At 48.0% G+C, this 18831-nt stretch overlaps 1 protein-coding gene across 3 annotated transcripts in view; it reads right to left on the bottom strand.

The window, feature by feature from the left end:
- Nucleotides 1-6983: 6983 nt before the first annotated feature.
- The window catches only part of LOC102449237 (protein HIRA-like), a 185581-nt gene continuing 173733 nt past the window's right edge, over nt 6984-18831 (bottom strand). Inside the window, exons 23-25 of one of the 3 annotated variants that reach the window (XM_075918057.2) lie at nt 16576-16739; nt 10356-10444; nt 6984-9462 (exon numbers count right to left, since the gene is read on the bottom strand). In XM_075918057.2, the coding sequence (XP_075774172.1) occupies nt 9334-9462; nt 10356-10444; nt 16576-16739 (382 nt within the window). In that variant the 3' untranslated portion in view covers nt 6984-9333. Of the gene's footprint in view, nt 9463-10355; nt 10445-16575; nt 16740-16760; nt 18195-18831 lie in introns of those variants that run through there. The other 2 variants (XM_075918058.2, XM_089775121.1) reach the window with 2 other exon arrangements.

The raw sequence follows: 18831 nt of genomic DNA, 5'->3' as shown, positions 1-18831 counted from the left end.
TACCACTTCGGCCACCCCAAAACTCAAGACCTACAGCACCTCCTCCCAGAAGAAATGCTCATGAGAGGGGTCCCTGAAAAGGGATGGGGTGGGGGGGGCGAAAGGAAGAGGATAGAATATCCCCTCTCCACAGTCTCTAGAACCCATTGGTCTGAGGTAATAGACCCTCAGGCCTGGCGGAAGCGAAATAAACGATGCCGGAACTGGAAGGGGGAGGTGGGTAAGGCTATCCTCGGGTGTACCTTCAAAAACCCTGATGGGGCCCCTGCGGCTTATTGGAGGGGCCCTGACCCTGATCAGAGGGAAGGCGGGAATGGCACCTGTTATTCCTGCCATTCCTCCCCCTACGTCGAGGGAAATCCGATCTTGAGCCCTGTTAGGCAGGCCTAGGAGGATTTCTACCCAGGAGGGACTTGAACTCTGAATGGGAGTCCCGGGGGAGCAGCTCAGCAAATTTAGACGCCCAGGTGTTGTACGCATAGCGACTCAGCAGAAGCTGCTGGCTCGCTATGCAGAGCTGCAGGCCTCCAGAGGCATAAGTCTTCCTGCACAGGAGAGGCATCTTTTTAGCCTCCCTGTTTTTCGGTGTGGCACCTGGTTGGCCTTGCTTTTCTCTCTGGTTGACTGCTTGAACAACCATTGACCCCGGGAGCGGGTGGCAGAAGAGGTGTTCATTCTCCTCCTGTGGCAAAAAGTACCTCTGCTCGGCCTTTATCAGTTGGCGGGATGGAGGCCGGGGTCTGCCAGAGGGTCTTCACGACTTTTGCTACGGTTTTGTTGATGGGCAAGGCCACTCTGGTTAGGTCCGAATCCTCCAACACTGTCAGCCTGGATCCCTAGGGCTCAGGGCCAGGTGATGGAGGAAGTCCTGATGAGACCATAGCTGGCCCCGCCCAGAGCGTCATCGGGCAAGAAGGATGACCGCCCCCCCCCCCCCCTTCATGCAGTCGGGTGCCTGCAATGGAGCCTGAGAAGCTACCAACAAGGTCACCGTAGTGGGCTGGGCAGCAGATGGGCCCATCTCTACTGATGGCCCCGGCGAGGCTTGCCCCAGAGGGAGAGACTGCCCCGACATCAGGGAGCAGGTTAGTGGGGTCGCCGATGGGGGAGCCGTGGGTCCGGAGTAGGCCGACCCTGGCCCACAGGGACTCACCCTCTGGCCTTGGTGATAGGCCCAGGGACTTCAGAATGGCTGCTGCACAGGTGCCTGTAGCTGAGGGGGCCAAGACTGTTGCACTCCCGGTACCAGAGTGGGCTGTGGCCAAGGCTGGTGGTGTTGCTAGACAGGGTGCACTGATGTACTGTGGTGCCAGGACCAATGGCAGGAGTAAGATCGGTGCCACAACCTCTATCTGGAGCCCCGCAAAGACCAAACCAATTCTGGCTCCGAATTGGTTGAGTACTCAGACATCGACCAGAATGGTGTTCTAGTGGTGGCAGTCGGCGACCCCCGCCCATGGGGCGTGCCCCGTGGCATCTATTCAGGCTTCTCCTGGTGCTGAGGAGGCGGCAGAGGGACGTCCGAGGATGGTGCTGGAACACTTTGCACTGCATCAGGAGGACATGGCACCTGGGTTGGTGCCGACTCCAGTGCGTGAGTAGAGGCGGGGCTGGAGTGCTGGGTGTTGCTGTCAAGGCACAGTGCCATCTGGTGTCTCGCTCTTTAGCCAGGCCCGGTGCCATGTTCAGGGATGATGATAATTCAGTCAAGTCCCTCACCATCTCAAAAATGTCCGGTGTGAAGGGCTCCGGGAGATCCACCACTAGGCTGGGATCTCTGCGTGAGCTGGAGCACTGTCAACCTGACCACGATGGTCTGGGTGCCGAGCTCGCCCATGCCATGTGACCCGCCTGGGGGCGCACGGAGGACACATGTCTCAAAGACGACCTGCCCTGGCTAGGTCGCCGCCTCTTCTGTGGCACCAGGGCCCAAGACCTGTGCCGAGGCCTGCATGGCACTGGAGAGGTGCGCAAGTGGCTAGGTGCCTCCCACACTGAAACCGGTGTGCTTTGGGTCGCCAGTGCTGGATGCAGTGCCGCCTCCATTAGGATGAACTTGAGGCGGGACTCCCTTTCTAGGTTAGTGCATGGCTTGAAGCCTTTACAGATCTTACAGGCCTCAGACAGATGAGCTTCGCCGAAGCACAGAGAACAGGTGAGTGCTAACGGAGTTTAGAAGGGAGTTCTCCAGGTAAAGGAGAAGCAGATACAGGACTCTTGAGGGAAGTGGGTGGCTGCAGTGTGTATTGTGTTTGGGGCTTTCTTGCTGTGTGCTGAGCTTGTGTTTGTGAGTGAGGCTTCTTTTTTTGTTGGTTTGTTTTTTCCTTTCCCCTTCCCCCTCCCCCTCCAGCTACCCTTCACAGAGTGTGTGCTGTGACTGGCAGGTGGAAACTGTTGGCTTCTAATTAAAGTTTGAATTGTAGACGCCTCTGCTGATTGGCTGAGCCTTGATAGGGACTTTCAGGCAGGCCAGGGCATTATAAAGCAGTGAGCAAGGAGCTTGTGAACAGGTGAGTGCTAATAGGGAGTTTAGAGAGGGAGTTGGGAAGGGGGAGAGGTTGTCTTGCCTTTCTTTTTAATCCTTTTTCCGGGACAGCAAGTATGGATGGTGATAGGTCTGCTGTTGTAAAAAATTAGAGGACTGGAGGGCCAAGTGTCGACCCTACGCTTGATCAGAGAGGATGAAGACTTCCTCGATAGAAGGCAGCGTTTAATCCTGCAAGCACGGCAGGCGGAAGGAGCCAGAGAGGGCAGTACGAGACCAGGAAGAGAATTGGCAGCACATAACTGCTAGAAGGGGAAAAAGGCCAGCACAGGAATCCCCCAGTGCTATAGAGGTAAGTAATTGCTTTCAGGCTCTCTCCACAGGCTCTGCAGTTGTGAATGCATTGGAAGGGACCTCATAAGGAAGCCGGAAGGGAACACCATCTACTGGAAGGCATGGGATGCGTAGTCCTAGGGATGGGTATTCCACAACCACCACCCCCAAAAGACGACGACGGGTGGTGGTGGTTGGGGACTCCCTCCTAAGAGGGACTGAGTCATCCCTCTGCCGTCCGGACCTGGAATCTCGAGAGGTGTGCTGCTTACCGGGAAATCGAATTCAGGATGTGACAGAGGTTTACAAAACTGATCAAACCTTCAGATCGCTACCCCTTCCTGCTTCTCCACGTGGGAACTAACGATACGGCCAAGAATGACCTTGAGCAGGTTACTGCAGATTATGTAGCGCTGGGAAGAAGGATCAAAGAATTTGGAGCGCAAGTGGTGTTCTCATCCATCCTCCCTGTTGAAGGGAAAGGACTGGGCAGGGATCGTCGAATTGAGGACGTAAATGCGTGGTTGCGCAGATGGTGTCGCAGAGAGGGCTTTGGTTTCTTCGACCATGGGACTCTGTTCCGGGCACAAGGATTGTTAGGAAGAGATGGGATCCACCTAACGAAGAGAGAAAGGAGCATCTTCATGGGCAGGCTTGCAAACCTAGTGAGGAGGGCTTTAAACTAGGTTCGTCGGGGGACTGTGACCAAAACCCTGAGGGGAGTAGGAAAGTCGGATACCGGGAAGAAATGCAAAGAGGAACGAGGAAGAAAGGAGGACCCCTGATTCGAATGGAGAAGATAGGGCAATCAACTGGTTATCTGAGGTGTTTGTACACTAATGCGAGAAGCCTGGGCAACAAACAGGAAGAACTGGAGGCCCTGGCCCAGTCCAAGAACTAGGATTTAATTAAGATAACAGAGACTTGGTAGGATGACTGGCATGACTGGAGCGCTGTCATGGCAGGGTATAAACTGTTCAGGAAGAACAGGCAGGGGAGAAAAGGAGGAGGGGTTGCACTATATGTAAGAGCACTACGATTGCTCAGAACTCCAGTATAAAGAGGGAGAAAAACCTGTTGAGAGTCTATGGGTTAAGTTTAGAGGTGCCAACAACAGCAGTGATGTTGTGGTTGGTGTCTACTACAGGCCACCGAATCAGGTGGATGAGGTAGATGGGGCTTTCTTCGGACAACTGAGAGAAGCTTCCAGATCGCAGGCCCTGGTTCTTGTGGGAGACTTTAATCACCCTGACATCTGTTGGGAGACCAATACAGCAGTACACAGGCAATCCAGGAAGTTTTTGGAGAATGTTGGGGATAACTTCTTGGTACAAGTGCTGAAGGATCCGACGGGGGCCCTGCACAGCTTGACCTTCTGCTCACAAACAGGGAGGAACTAATAGGGGAAGTGGATGTGGGTGACAACCTGGGAAGCAGTGATCATGAGATGGTAGATCTCAGGATCCTGACCAAAGGAAGAAAAGAGTAGTAAAATACACACCTTGGACTTTAGAAAAGCAGATTTTGACTGCCTTAGAGAGCTGATGGGCAGAATCCCCTGGGATGTTAACATGAAGGAGAAAGGAGTCCAGGAGAGCTGACAGTATTTTCAAGAAGCCTTATTGAAGGCACAGAAAGAAACCATCCCAACGTGCAGCAAGAGAGGCAAACATGGTAGGAGACCGGATTGATTTACAGGGGAAATCCTTGGTGAACTTAAGCATAAAAAGGAAGCTTACAAGAAGTGGAAACTTGAACAAATGACCAGGGAGGTATAAATGTCTATCAGGAAGGCGAAAGCACAATTGGAATTGCAACTAGCAAAGGATGTGAAGGATAACAAGAAAGGTTTCTACAGGCATGTTAACAAGAAGAAGGTGATCAGAGAGGGTATGAGGCCCTGTGACGGACCGGGCCGTGTCTGGGCACAACTGAGGGCGTCCGCTCAGGGCGAATTGCTCGAATCCGGGGCTTCCTACAGCCCCCGACTGGTGACCTTTCCAAACAGGCCACAAACCAGTCCCACAGAGCGCTTCAGCTGCCTGCCTGAAGCCTCCCGAGCAAAACCCCTCCGACACCCCAGCAATATCCGTGCCCCAGATGGCCCCGGGCCTATACACAGGTGGGGGGTCCTAGCACCCAATCCCACCTACTCCGAACAAGTTCTGTCCGGTTCCAAGAAACCAGCCACAGATCCCTGGTCAATTTACCCTCTGGACCTTACCACAAATCACGCTGGGCCAATCCTTTAGAATCTATATCTAAAGGTTTATTATTACAAGAAAGAAAAGCCTGGGAGTAAGGTTATTAAAGTACAGTACGTTACATGCACCGAATCTCCCAGTTCTCGATGCAGGCTCTAGCAGAGATGTTGCAGCTGTTGGTTAAAAGTCCTTATTGCACATCCTACGATCAGGATGGGTTCACAGGTCTTCCGGGCTCTTCAATCCCTGCAGTGCTGCCTCTGGGATGAAGTGCTGAGCTGAGAACAAAATGGCATCGACCACATGGCCTCTTTATACTCCTTCCTGGCCTCTTCTAGTAAGTAGCAGGTCACCTGGTCCTCAGCCTCTCTGTGTTCCCTGCTGGCTGCTCTCAGGACAGCCCCCATTCTTTGGGTGTGTCTTTGGCCCATTGAGAACCATTGTTCCACAGGTAATTAGCATGTCCACAGGCTCCACAGGCTCGGCCCTGCCCAATGCTTAACCACATGCAGGGAAATCTTCAGTTTCCACACAGATTACAGATCTACACACACAGACATTATATACTCACATAAACAGTGTACACAGGATCAGAAAACAACAAGCTCCCATTCAATACCCCACATGGCTCCCTTTCATACAGATTTCTGGGGCCAACACCCCCACCTAGGGGTGCAGCAGCGATCTGGCTGCTTCCCTCCAATTCGGTAATGTGACAGGCCCCTACTGGATGAAGGAGGTAACCTAGTGACAGATGATGTAGGGAAAGCTGAAGTACTCAATGCTTTCTTTGCCTCTGTATTCACGGACAAGGTCAGCTCCCGGACTAACGTGCTAAGTGACGCAAGATGGGATGAAGATGGACAGCCCTTGGTGGGGAAAGAACAGGTTAGGGACTATTTAGAAAAGCTAAACCTACACAAATGCATGGGTCCGGACTTAATGCATCCGAGGGTACTGAGGGAGCTGGCAAATGTCATTGAGGAGCCTTTGGCCGTTACCTTTGAAAAGTCGTGGAGATCGGGAGAAATCCCGGATGATTGGAAAAGGCAAAAAAGGGAAGAAGGACAATCCAGGGATCTATAGGCCGGTCAGTCTTACCTCAGATCCTGGAAAAATCATGGAAGTGATTCCTTAAGGAATCCATTTTGAGGCACTTGGAAGAGAGGAAAGTGATCAGGAATAGTCAGCATGGATTCACATAGGGCAAGTCATGCCTGACCAATCTGATTAGCTTCTATGATGAGGTAACTGGCTCAGTGGATGTTATATAGCTTGACTTTAGCAAGGCTTTTGATACGGTCTCCCACAATATTCTTGCCAGCAAGTTAAGGGAATGTGGATTGGATAAATGGACGGTAAGATGGATAGAAGGCCAGGCCCAGCGGGTAGTGATCAAGGGCTCGGTGTCCGGATGGCAGTTGGTTTAAAGCGGAGTGCCCCAAGGTTCAGTTCTAGGACCAGTGTTGTTCAATATCTTTATTAATGACCTGGATGAGGGGATGGATTGCACCCTCAGCAAGTTTGCGGATGACACTAAGCTGGGGGGAGAGGTAGATACGCTGGAGGGCAGAGATAGGGTCCCGAGTGACTTAGACAAATTGGAGGACTGGGCCACAAGAAATCTGATGAGGTTCAACAAGGACAAGTGCAGAGTCCTGCGCTTGGGATGGAAGAATCCCAAGCATTGTTATAGGCTGGGGACCAACCAGCTAAGTAGTAGTTCTGCAGAAAAGGACCTGGGGGTTACAGTGGATGAGAAGCTGGATATGAGTCAACATTGTGCCCTTGTAGCCAAGAAGGCTAATGGCATATTAGGGTGCATTAGGAGGAGCATTTCCAGCAGATCCAGAGATGTGATTATTCCCCTTTATTCGGCTCTGGTGAGGCCACATCTGGAGTACTGTGTCCAGTTCTGGGCCCCCCACTACAAAAAGGATGTGGACGCATTGGAGAGGGTCCAGCGGAGGGCAACCAAAATGATTAGGGGGCTGGAGCATATGACTTATGAGGCGAGGCTGAGGGACTTGGGTCTGTTTAGTCTGCAGAAGTGAAGAGTGAGGGGGGATTTGAGAGCAGCCTGCAACTTCCTGAAGGGAGGTTCCACAGAGGCTGGAGAGAGGCTGTTCTCAGTAGTGACAGATGGCAGAACAAGGAGCAATGGTCTCAAGTTGTGGTGGGAGAGGTCCAGGTTGGATATTAGGAAAAACTATTTCCCTAGGAGAGTGGTGAAGCACTGGAATGGGTTACCTAGGGAAGTAGTGGAGTCTCCATCTCTAGGAGGTGTTTAAGTCTCGGGTTGATTTAGTTGGGATTGGTCCTGCCTAGAGCAGGGGGCTGGATTTGATGGCCTTCTAAGGTGTCTTCCAGCTCTGATTCTACGGGGTCCCCACAGGGGATAGGCTTCTGGCACTTCTCGCAGGGCTTGAAGCCTTGGGGCCCAGGCATGCCCCACCGGATGCACTGGGGATGCAAAACAAGTCCTGTGCCTAAAACGGCACTAAGTACTGCACTTAATTACTAACGATGATCAACTGTTAGATAAAGAACAATGAACTGTGAAAACTTTAACCACCAACTAAACTACTAAGATGAAATGCTAAGAGGCGTGTGCAGAGCAAGAGCAAAAGTGGGTAGACGGTCAGCAGAACCCTGTACAGAAATCTGGGAGCCTGAAGAACTCCCTTCCCTAGTCTGGTGGAGTGTGGGAGGAGGAGGAGGAATCAGCCATCTTTCAGAAGGTGTCAAGTACTGGGGAGGCAGGTGGTCCTGGAGAAAAGTAGAAGTTGGGATACAATTGGTTGTGGTACCAGGAGTCTTGAACTCAGAGAAGACAAACTCCTCAGAAATAAGCAGGGCTACCTTGGAGAATGTGAACTCTTGCACTATTGGGTGAACCAACACAGTGACCTGGTGAGTCCCAGACATGGATGTGTGAGGTACCAAAGGCTGGATTCACTGTTCCAAATTGTACTGATGGCCTAACAATGTACAAGGCCGTGGAAGACGAAGAGCGTACTTCCTTCTTAGAATCTGTAATATCTTGCTCATATATCCTTGGTATGGGACACAAGGATGCATATGTTGCATGTGCAACATAGATATTGCCACTGAAAACTTCCAATTGAAGGTGCACATGCACACCTCAAGTAGAGTACCTATAGGGACACTACCTGAGGTAGTAGTAGTTACAAAAAAAGTTCTAGATCTCTACAGTAAAAATCAGTGCTAACAAACTACTCTGGCACTTAGAGAGAAAAGATTCACTCGAGAGCATTAGTTCAATATTCAAGTATCAGGGGGCTAGCTGTGTTAGTCTGAATCTGCAAGAACGAGAAGTCCTGTGGCACCTTATAGACTAACAGATTTATTGGAGCATAAGCTTTCGTGGGCAAAGACCCACTTTGTTCAATATTGATTTCTATGCATGTTCAACATGATTCAAGCCTGTATTACTGTTTAATGCTGCTACAAGAAGCACATGATTATACAGAGCAAGATCACTTTTTTTAATCCAATGCTGTGTTCATTTATTTTTGTACATACAAAAAGAGCCACCCCCTTTGATTCCCCCCCACCCTCAAACATCTCTCCTTTACAAACAGTTAAAAATTAAAGCCAGATGACAACAGGCTAATTTTGGTACAATCATTTAGCAATGCAGCTGTCATAATTAGAGTTTAAAATTTTCTACAAGGTAACTTGTAGGGAAATCCTGATTATTGGCCAATATGGAATTTTATTTACAAGTTAGCAAATTCTAGTACAAAAATAGTTCTTGCATTAGAACAGCCTCTTATATTTACAGGTTTGGGTCTTTTGGCTGCATAATGCCTTACTATTTTATGAAATTTCTTCTTATATGGCTTGTTCATCTAATTCACTATAGTGTTGAGCCTTGATTAATCCTCAGGCAAAAACCCCTGAACAGGGTTGATATGCTGCTCAGTGTATTCTGGAGTACTGTGCTTTTCACGGAACATCCAAAAAAATCCCCCAAACCGTTCTCAGCTAATCTCCTTGGTATCACAAGTTTCAGACCCAAAAAGACCCCCTAGAAGTACAGATCTACAACCTTCTATAGGAACACAGGCCACAGCTTTAATGTTCAAATTCCACTTGGAAAACAGCTCCGCCACTCGTTTCCATATGAGTCTTTGTGAGCTTCTTGAGAAACTAAATTTTATCACTCATGAAACATGTGGGGCCATTCTGGTACTGCCCCTTTCAGGAGTATCCCATTCTGGCTGGGCTCTCTTCTCTTCTGTCTCTGGCTAATGCTGTTCAGCAGTTTCCCTTAGACCAGGTCCTTCAGGGAAAAGACGATTTGTTTCTCAAGATGTCTAGCTGCTCTTGATATTCCGTGAAAAGTCTCTGGAAACGGAGATTCTGTCCGATGACAGGAAGCAGTTCTTTCAGTAGCTCTCTCTTTCGTAAACCCTGCACAAAAATGTCAAAAATCCTCCAATTTATTTTGTATTATTTATGTAGGCACTTGATACAGTGTGGTCTCTCTCTATATTAGAGCTGTTTATTTGGTGTCGCCTCCCTGTTATTACTATTGAAATCTAAATAATAAAAACATTGGGAGCACATATTAAATGTTCCTGTTGCTGCTTCCACATGGTGATAGACTGTGGAAGTGTTCTTTGAAGAGCACATATTCCTTTGACATAAAGCCCTTTTAAAGGTACATACCTGCTGAATGGAGAGCACTGAAGGTGCAACCTATTCCATCTAATAGGTATGTTAGATAACAATTCCATTATCTGCACTTTGATGCTAAGTATTTGTAGACAGTGCCAGATACAATAAAGGCAGTTACTATTTAGTTAATGGAAAGGATGGATTAGGTATCAATTGAAGGGGTTCCACAGTGGTCTTTGGGGGTTGCTTGCTTGCTAGCTATGCAATTTGAAGAATACTTCAAGTGGCTATCAACCTTTCCAACAGTTTAAAAGTTACAGATCTTCCTTAAAAAACAGTGTCTGGACAAGGCTTGGCTCATTCAATTTACTTACTTCTTTGTGAATCAGCACCATGTTGGCAGTTTTAGAAACAGCATTTAAAGTTAAGCAAAAAATCTCTTTTAAAAAGAATATAGAACCCTACTAGGACAATTACAAGAAAGCCTTAGTAGTGAACTTTTAAAACAACAACACTGACACTTAAGGATAGATCAAATTTTGGGTTCTCCACTTTAACAGGGTTCTTTTAAATGTTACCAAAAGAAACTGAGACGTAATGTAAAGTACATTCAGCTAAAGTATCTAGTTCATACACAAAAGGAGTATCTCCCCTACTTTATTTAAAAAACAAAAACCAGCATTCACCGCGACTGTTGATTCCCACTGACTTCCAGCTGAGTAATGGACTGGACCCAATAAATCGTTGCATAATTCTCGCAGGCGATATTCAAACCCTGAGCATGATCAGAAATAAAATAGCATTCATAAACACCCACTACACAATATAAAAAGCATGCAAGTTAAGATTGTTACAAGTATCTAGACAAAAACATAAGGGCAAACAAATATGATTTCTGTAAATTATTCCTCCCTAACCAGAAGAAGTTTTTGAAACATTAAAATAGTGTACAAAGACTGACTAGTGGATTTATTCTAAGCTTCAAAAAAGTTATCTGTACTTCTCTATACTTGGAAAAAGCATGTAATTGATCAAGGACTCAACATCCCTGCCTGTTGCATTCAGGTCAAGAGTGTTTGCAGTAATCATGCTTCCAGATCTTAACTAAGAGATCCTTCAGCAAAACTAAGAGACCAGATTCAACATTATTTATATTTATAAGATTTAAAAAACCAAGACTAACACTTTAAAACCACACACAAACTTTTCAAGCCAACTTTACATCAGAAAGCAGCAAAAAGAGCAGAAGCCCAATTAAAAAAAAAAATCATTTGCAAGCACACTTGCGGTAATTTGGCATGAGGCGTAAAGTCTTGAGAGTTAAAAAATTGGTTAGGAATCTATGCAAGAATAAATAAGATCAATACAAGGGCCTATATCTTTCAGCATTTATTATTTTGAAAGAATGAGTGAACAGTGCAGTGGCATAAAGCACTGATACCAAAACAATGTTTAGAGTAGATTTAATGTAGTGCATATCTTTCAATTTGCCAGTTAGTTTTAATGTCTTAGAACAGCCATGGCCAACCAGAGGCTCGCGAGCCGCATGCGGCTCTTCCCACCCCGGGTGTGGCTTGTGAAGCCCCCCCGCAGCTGGAAAGCCGCCCCCGTGGTGCCAAAAACGGCCCTCTCCTCCCAGCTCCCTGTGCTGACTTGGGCAGGGGAGCCGTCCAGCGCGGCCATGAAAGCTGCAGAAATAAAGATGGCGGCAGGAGCCTGCTGTAGCCAAAAAGACGCAAAACGCGTTTAAATGCTGTTTCTTAAAGAGGCAGAGCTTTTGTGTGTGTGTGTGTGTGTGTGTGTGTGTGTGTGTGTGTGTGTGTGTGTGTGTGTGTTCGTTCAACCAAACGCGACTGGGGCCTCCTTTTAAAGGGGCAAAAGGGGCAGTCCTTTTTATTTGGGGGGGGCGGGGGGCACTCGACAACTTTGTCCCAGCTCTTCGCACTGGATCCACTGCTATCTTGGCTCTTTGCCCAGAATGGGTTGGCCACCCCTGTCTTAGAAAAGTAAGTGTCATTATGGACAGATCAAGAATCAAATATTAAATTTGAGTAAGGAGGGGCTGACAAAACCACACAAGAACTCCGGAATTTGATTCTGCCAGTAATTCAGCATGTGGCTATAGGCGAACCACTTCATCTGACAGTTTTTCCATATGTAAAATGGTTATGTAGGTGAGGAGAAAGTCCCATTTAGGAGAGATTAAAATAACGAGTACCATTTAATTTGTAAAGCAGACACATGAAGATATGCTAGAGAGTTATAAAATCTGAAAAGGACAGAGAAGGCCAATTGGTTATCCTTATTTAATAATACAAATTGGACCTCCCTCATCTGGCACACTCAGAACCTGACTGGTCCTAGGTGAGGGATTTTGCCGGACCGAGGAAGTCATATCTGGCTCCCCTGCTACGGGCTCCCTGAGCCGTGGCCCCGCCACCAAGCTCCTGACCCCACCAGGCAGCCCCCACTGCAGAGCGCCAAGCTCCTGGCCCTGCTGGGTTGTGCCTGGATGCCTTGTTGTGGCGTGCTGGGCAGCACAGCAGCAGGGAGCCAAGCCACCAGCCCTCCACCGGGACTCTTTGGTCCTGGAACATCTGTGGTCCTGCCAGACAATGGATGATGCTGGACCAAGGAGTCCCGAATTACAGGAGGTTCAAACTGTATAGCAAAAGATGATATTCAAAAATAAAACTAAAAACTTGGAAATGAACAACATTGTCGAGGATTATCCGGCCCTCTTACTACTACCCCATGCTACTCATCCATGTGGGCACTAATGATACTGCGAGGTGTGACACTGAGTGGATCAAGAGTGACTACAGGGCTCTGGGAGTACGGGTGAAGGAGTTTGGGGTACGTCTACACTACAACGTTAATTCGAACTAACTTCGTTCGAATTAGTTAATTCGAACTAAGCTAATTCAAACTAACAGATCCAGACTAAAAAACTAGTTCGAATTGGCGTTTTGCTAATTCGAACTAGCATGTCCACATTAAGTGGACCCTGAACCAGGCTTAAGGATGGCCAGAAGCAGTGCCGGCAGGGCATCAGAGGAGAACATAGAGCGTGGAGATGCTGTGTCAGGTTAGCCGAGGGCTGTGCTTAAAGGGTCCCGACCCCCACCCCGGCCAGACAGTTCTCAGGGGTGCCCCGCTTGCAAAGCAGTCCTGGCTTGGAGTGCCCGGAGTACCCACACTGGGCACATCACAGCACTCGGCCATCAGACTGGCTGCACTTGCCGCAGGCTGCCATCTGGGGAGAGGGGGCAATTGGGGGGCTGCAGGAGAGCTTCCACCCCAAAAGCCCGCAGAGCCAGCCCAGTCCTCCCCATCAGGGGCGCGTACCCCATTCCTCCCTCACCTCCTTCCACTTACCCTTCCCTAGCCCCTCTTCTTGATGTACAAAATAAAGATAACGTGTCTTCCAATATGGAATCTGTCTTTATTGAACAAAACTGGGGGAGACTGGGAAAAGGAGGTGGGAGAGGGGAAGAGAGAGGCTGGGAGAGGGGAGGGCAACTAAAATGATCAGGGGTTGGGAACAGGTCCCATATGAAGAGAGGCTAAAGAGACTGGGACTTCTCAGCTTAGAAAAGAGGAGACGGAGGGGGGACAGGATAGAGGGCTCTAAAAGCATGAGTGGGGTGGAGAGGGTGCACACAGAAAAGTTCTTCATTAGTTCCCATAAAGAAGGACTAGAGGACACCAAAGGAAAGGAATGGGTAGCAGGCTTCAAACTAGTAAGAGAAAGTTCTTCTTCACAAAGCAAATAGTCAACCTGTGGAACTCCTTGCTGCAGGAGGCTGTGAAGGCTAGAACTAGAACAGAGTTTAAAGGGAAGTGAGATCAAGTCATGGAGGTTGGGTCCATGGAGTGCTATTAGCCAGGGGGTAGGAGTGGTGTCCCTGCCCAAAGTTTGTGGAAGGCTGGAGATGGATGGCACGAGACAAATGGCTTGGTCACTGTCTTCGGTCCATCCCCTTCAGGGTCCCTAGGGTTGGCCGCTGTCGGCAGACAGGCTACTGGGCTAGATGGACCTTTGGTCTCACCCAGTATGGCCATTGTAAGCTCAGGGTCGGGGGTCTCAGTGGACCACCTTGATTTTCATGCACACCTGCTCCTGGGTGGCCAGGCTGGCAGCTCTCCTGCCCTAGCTGGCCACTTTCCTGTGCCTAGTGCAGAGGTCGTGGACAAGGTCCACAATGTCTGCACTAGCCCAGGCGGGTGCCCGCCTCTTGCGGTCCTGGGCAAGCTCCCGAGAGCCACCAGCCTGGTCCCGGGAAGAGGGGGAGGGCTGGGGGCATCGGGTGGCTGGCTCGATCCGTGCCAGGTGCAGGGTCTGCTGGCTGGGTGCTGGCAGGCTTGCACCTGGCACGGGCACCGTAGCCAGCCCGTGCCCCTTTAAAGGGTCCGGGGCCGGGAGGGGGGCAGATGAGTTTCCCTGGTGTTGGCCAGAGTGGCCACCAGGGAAACCTGGGAAGGGCTAGCCTCCCACTAGTTCGAATTAAGGGGCTACACAGCCCTTAATTTGAACTAGTAAGTTCGAACTAGGCTTAATCCTCGTAAAATGAGGTTTTCCTGGTTCGAACTAAGCACTCCGCTAGTTCGAATTTAATTCGAACTAACGGAGCGCTAGTGTAGCGCCTATGAATGTTAGTTCGAACTAATGTCCGTTAGTTTGAACTAACTTTGTAGTGTAGACATACCCTTGGAGCGCAGGTGGTATTCTCTTCAGTTCTCCCTGTCGAAGGTAGGGGCCCGGGCAGAGACAGGTGCATCCTGGAGGTGAATGCCTGGCTGCAAAGATGGTGTCACCAGGAGGGCTTTGGTTTCCTCGACCACGGGATGCTATTCTATGAAGGAATGCTGGGCAGAGATTGGGTTCACCTTTTGAGGAGGGGGAAGACCCTATTTGGACACAGACTGGCTAACCTAGTGAGGAGGGCTTTAAACTAGGTTCGACAGGGACAGGTGAGCAAAGCCCACGGGTAAGCGGAGAACATGGAGACCTGGGTCGGAAATGGGAGGGAGCGTGGGCTATAATGGCAGAGAGAAAGGAGGATCAGGGCAAAACTGGGAGACAAGGTCAAATCAGTATCTTAGATGCCTATATACAAATGCGAGAAGTATGGGTAATAAGCAGGAAGAACTGGAAGTGCTAATAAATAAGTACAATTCTGACACTGTTGGCATCACAGAAACTTGGTGGGATAATACACGATTGGAATGTTTGTATGGAAGGGTACAGCTTGCTCAGGAAGGATAGACAGGGGAAAAAGGGAGGAGGTGTTGCCTTATACGTTAAAAATGAACACACTTGGAGTGAGGTGGAGATGGACACAGGAGACGGAAGTGTTGAGAGTCTCTGGGCTAGGCTAAAAGGGGTTAAAAAAACAAGGGTGAGCTGATAGGTAAGGTCCCATGGGAATCAGGACTGAGGGAAAAACAACTGAGGAGAGTTGGCAGTTTTTCAAAGGGACATTATATTAAGGGCCCAAAAGCAAGCTATTCCACTGCGTCGGAAAGATAGAAAATACGACAAAAGACCGCCTTGGCTTAACCACGAGATCTTGCATGATCTAAAAATAAAAAAGGAGTCCTATAAAAAAATGGAAAGTAGGACAAATTACAAAGGATGAATATAGACAAACAACACAGGAATGCAGGGGCAAGATTAGAAAGGCAAAGGCACAAAATGAGCTCAAACTAGCTACAGGAAGAAAGGGAAACAAGACGACTTTTTATAAATACATTAGAAGCAAGAGGAAGACCAAGGAGAGGGTAGGCCCACTGGTCAGTGAGGAGGGAGAAACAGTAACAGGAAACTTGGAAATGGCAGAGATGCTCAATGACTTCTTTGTTTCGGTCTTCACCGAGAAGTCTCAAGGAATGCCTAACATAGTGAATGCTAGTGGGAAGGGGGTAGGTCTAGAAGATAAAATAAAAAAAGAACAAGTTAAAAATCACCTAGAAAAGTTAGATGCCTGCAAGTCACCAGGGCCTGATGAAATGCATCCTAGAATACTCAAGGAGCTGATAGAGGAGGTATCTGAGCCTCTAGCTATTATCTTTGGAAATATCTCTGGAGATATTTAAGAGTAGGTTAGATAAATGTCTATCAGGGATGGTCTAGACAGTACTTGGTCCTGCTATGAGGGCAGGGGACTGGACTCCATGACCTGTTGAGGTCCCTTCCAGTCCTAGTATTCTATGGAAATTTATACCCCATCCCCTTTTTTTTGCTCAAACAAAAATAATCTAGGTAATGCTGCTGCATACTATTAATCTATTCAATGTAACAGAATTTTTTATTAAAGTTTAGACATTTACATGAATAAAAGTAGAAGTTCTGCAGCTATATTAGCCATGATAAAAGTCAAAAGGTGAGGAATTCCTCTGCTTCAAGACAAAATGTGATCACCTATTAATTTATTTCTAGTTCTTCCTCGTGGTGCAGTGTTAAATATTGCATGCTTTATGGAAGTGTTGCACCTTCCTTTGCAGCATCCAGCAGCCGCTGCTATTAGAGACAGTATATAGATCTTGGCAGATTATTTGACTATTAAGCAATGTGTATTTCTATACTTTAAATCCAGAGATTAGACTTCTCTTCACAATACACTGTTTATATTCAGCATACAAGTGAAAGAGCCTCCAGTTTAATAACCAAGGCTCGATAAATCTATTTATCTACTCGCCCATGGCGAGTAGATTTCAGCCAGTTGCCCCATTCACCGGCGGTGCGCGCATGCGCAGTGCGGGGCTGGCAAGTGGATTTCGCTGTGGTTTGTCGAGCCCTGTTAATAACCACAGAGGTGTCAAACAAAAGGACACTGAGAATAGTACATAATAATGAGAATTCAGGAGTTCTGAAAAGAAATAGCATTGCATACCATAGCTCACCTTCATTAACTAGGTACCGTGCATAGATAAGGAGCCAATGGTGGTATTCGTAACTGGACTGTAACGTAAGTGCTGCTGCTATCTGATTCTCCAGGTAAGCCAGTGTTGTTTCTTGTTGTACTAAGTGAGGCATGGAGAATAGTCTTGCAGCTTGCCTTCCTGAACTATAAACCAAATATGGTACAAGGTCAGAGATTAATTAGAATAAAATTCCCACAATGCAAAAAGCCCTTATTCTAGTCTTTCACATATCAAGGGTATTTAGTACTTTTCCAGTTTGGACCTCTACTGTCAAAGGTAGCAGTGCCTATAAAAGTCATCTGCACTCCTGTTAGACAAAGCTCTTAGAACAGGGGTGGGCAATAATTTTAGATGGGGGGGCGGGGGGGAGGAGGAGGAGATGCAGAAATTTTTGAAGTGGCCCTGGGCCACCCCGGAAAGGGCGGAGACTCGGGCAGAAGGGGTGGGGCCAGGACACTTCCGTTCTTCCCCCACCCACAGACCCTGACTGGCCTGGGGATGGGGGTGCGTGAAGTTTTTGCCCCTCCACAAGAGAACCACTAGCTGTTATGAACAGCTGGCGGTTACCTCAAGGTGCCCATGCCCCTGGTGGCGGGAGGAAGACTTTGTGCGCTCCCCCCTGCCCCCAGGTCAATCAGGGTCTGGGGACAGGGGAGCATGCAAAGTCTTCTCCCTTGCCAGGGGCGCGCAACAAACCCTGTTTGTTGACTCTAAGCACTGCTCTCCCCTTGCAGGGTGGAGGCAGGGCTGGAGGATACTCTGTGCGCTTCCCCCCACCCCCAGGCCAACCAGGGCCTGGGGGCGGGTGGAAGCACAAAGCCCCTCTCTCCCTGCCCTGCAAGGGGAGTGCAGTGTTTAAAGTCAACCCCGGTGGTTGACTAAGCGCTGCGCGCCCCTGGCAGGGGAGAAGACTTTGTATGCTCCCCCGTCCCCAGACCTGGATTGACCGGGGGGGCGGGGGAGTGGCAGGGTGTCCATGGGCCAGAACCAGCCCGCGGAGGCCCTTTTGCCCACCCCTGTCTTAGAACCTCTACATTGGCACAAGACCCAGACGACCCACCAGGGCACTAGGCTCAGTGGTCCCCCATTCCCTTCAGCCTTTCCACCTAAGGAGCAATAATCAATAGGAGCCTCCAGAAACCATTCACTCAACTTGAAAACACTGGCTCTGGATTTTACTATATTGCATTGATCACTTCTTCCTTGTCACCTATCCCTCTTCTACCACTGAAACCTCTCAGGTGCCTAGCCCCACTGTCCCTTGCCCACTGGGGTTCTTCACCACAACCTCAATTACCGCTCGCTCTCCTCTCCACCCCTATAACCTCTTCCTTTTGCCCGCTTCAGTCCGGAGTGTGTACCACTCCCCTCCACCACAGCAAAGCTCAGTTTGCACAGTTTCATTTATATTACAAAATCAAACACGTAACCAAATGAACAAAATTTAACTACCACAATAAGTTCCTAGCATCATCCTGATCCCACTTTGCTCTTGTGCAGCTTCCCCTCACCTGTTTTTTCTCTTGAATGTTATAAGCTCTTCAGGGTAGGAGTTGTCTTCTGTATGTTTATATAACCCTTCAGAACACTCCTTAATCCTTACCCAAAAACATGTGAAAGCCAAGAAAGTAAATGAAAGCTAGTTTTATAAATAGTCTTTGTAAAAAGCTGGACAATCTTTTTTTTTTTTAAGTTAACTATAATGTTCTAATACATTTACTTTTTGAAGTAATGAAAACATCTTTACAAACCCTTAACTAATTTTTCATCTGCATTTTTTGACAGAATAGATTCAAACTATTATTTCCATTCTTTCTTTTTTAAATCCAATTTTTCTTCTTTCCGTAAAAAAAAAAAAAAAAAAAAAAGTCAAGTATAGCCTCTCTCATTTGGGCATAAAAATTAGTAAAATAAAATCCAAGTAGGCTATGAAGGAGTATATAAATTAGAAGCCAGGGATGCAAGTGGCAGGTGAAGATGAGCTACTGAACTATCTAGGGAAACCTCCACTGGCTCTTGCTATTCCCTGGTGATATCATCAGTAGTTAAAAATATGCAGCAAGTAACTAATTACCCATCCAATCGTCCCTAAAACATTTGAAGAGTCCAATGAATAAGTCAACTAAGGACAATTGAGTAAGCCAAAATTGAAGCTTGTAGACCAAGTCACTTTTGGGGTGATAGTCCAATAAGTCAGTCATAAAATCAAAATGTAAGAAATCCAATTTAAATAAA

This window comes from Pelodiscus sinensis, chromosome W (assembly GCF_052426305.1).
Source record: "Pelodiscus sinensis isolate ZL-2025 chromosome W, ASM5242630v1, whole genome shotgun sequence".
Taxonomy (NCBI): domain Eukaryota; kingdom Metazoa; phylum Chordata; order Testudines; family Trionychidae; genus Pelodiscus; species Pelodiscus sinensis.
The sequence above is the reverse complement of the archived record's forward strand: the minus strand, read 5'-3'. Positions and strand labels throughout refer to the sequence as shown.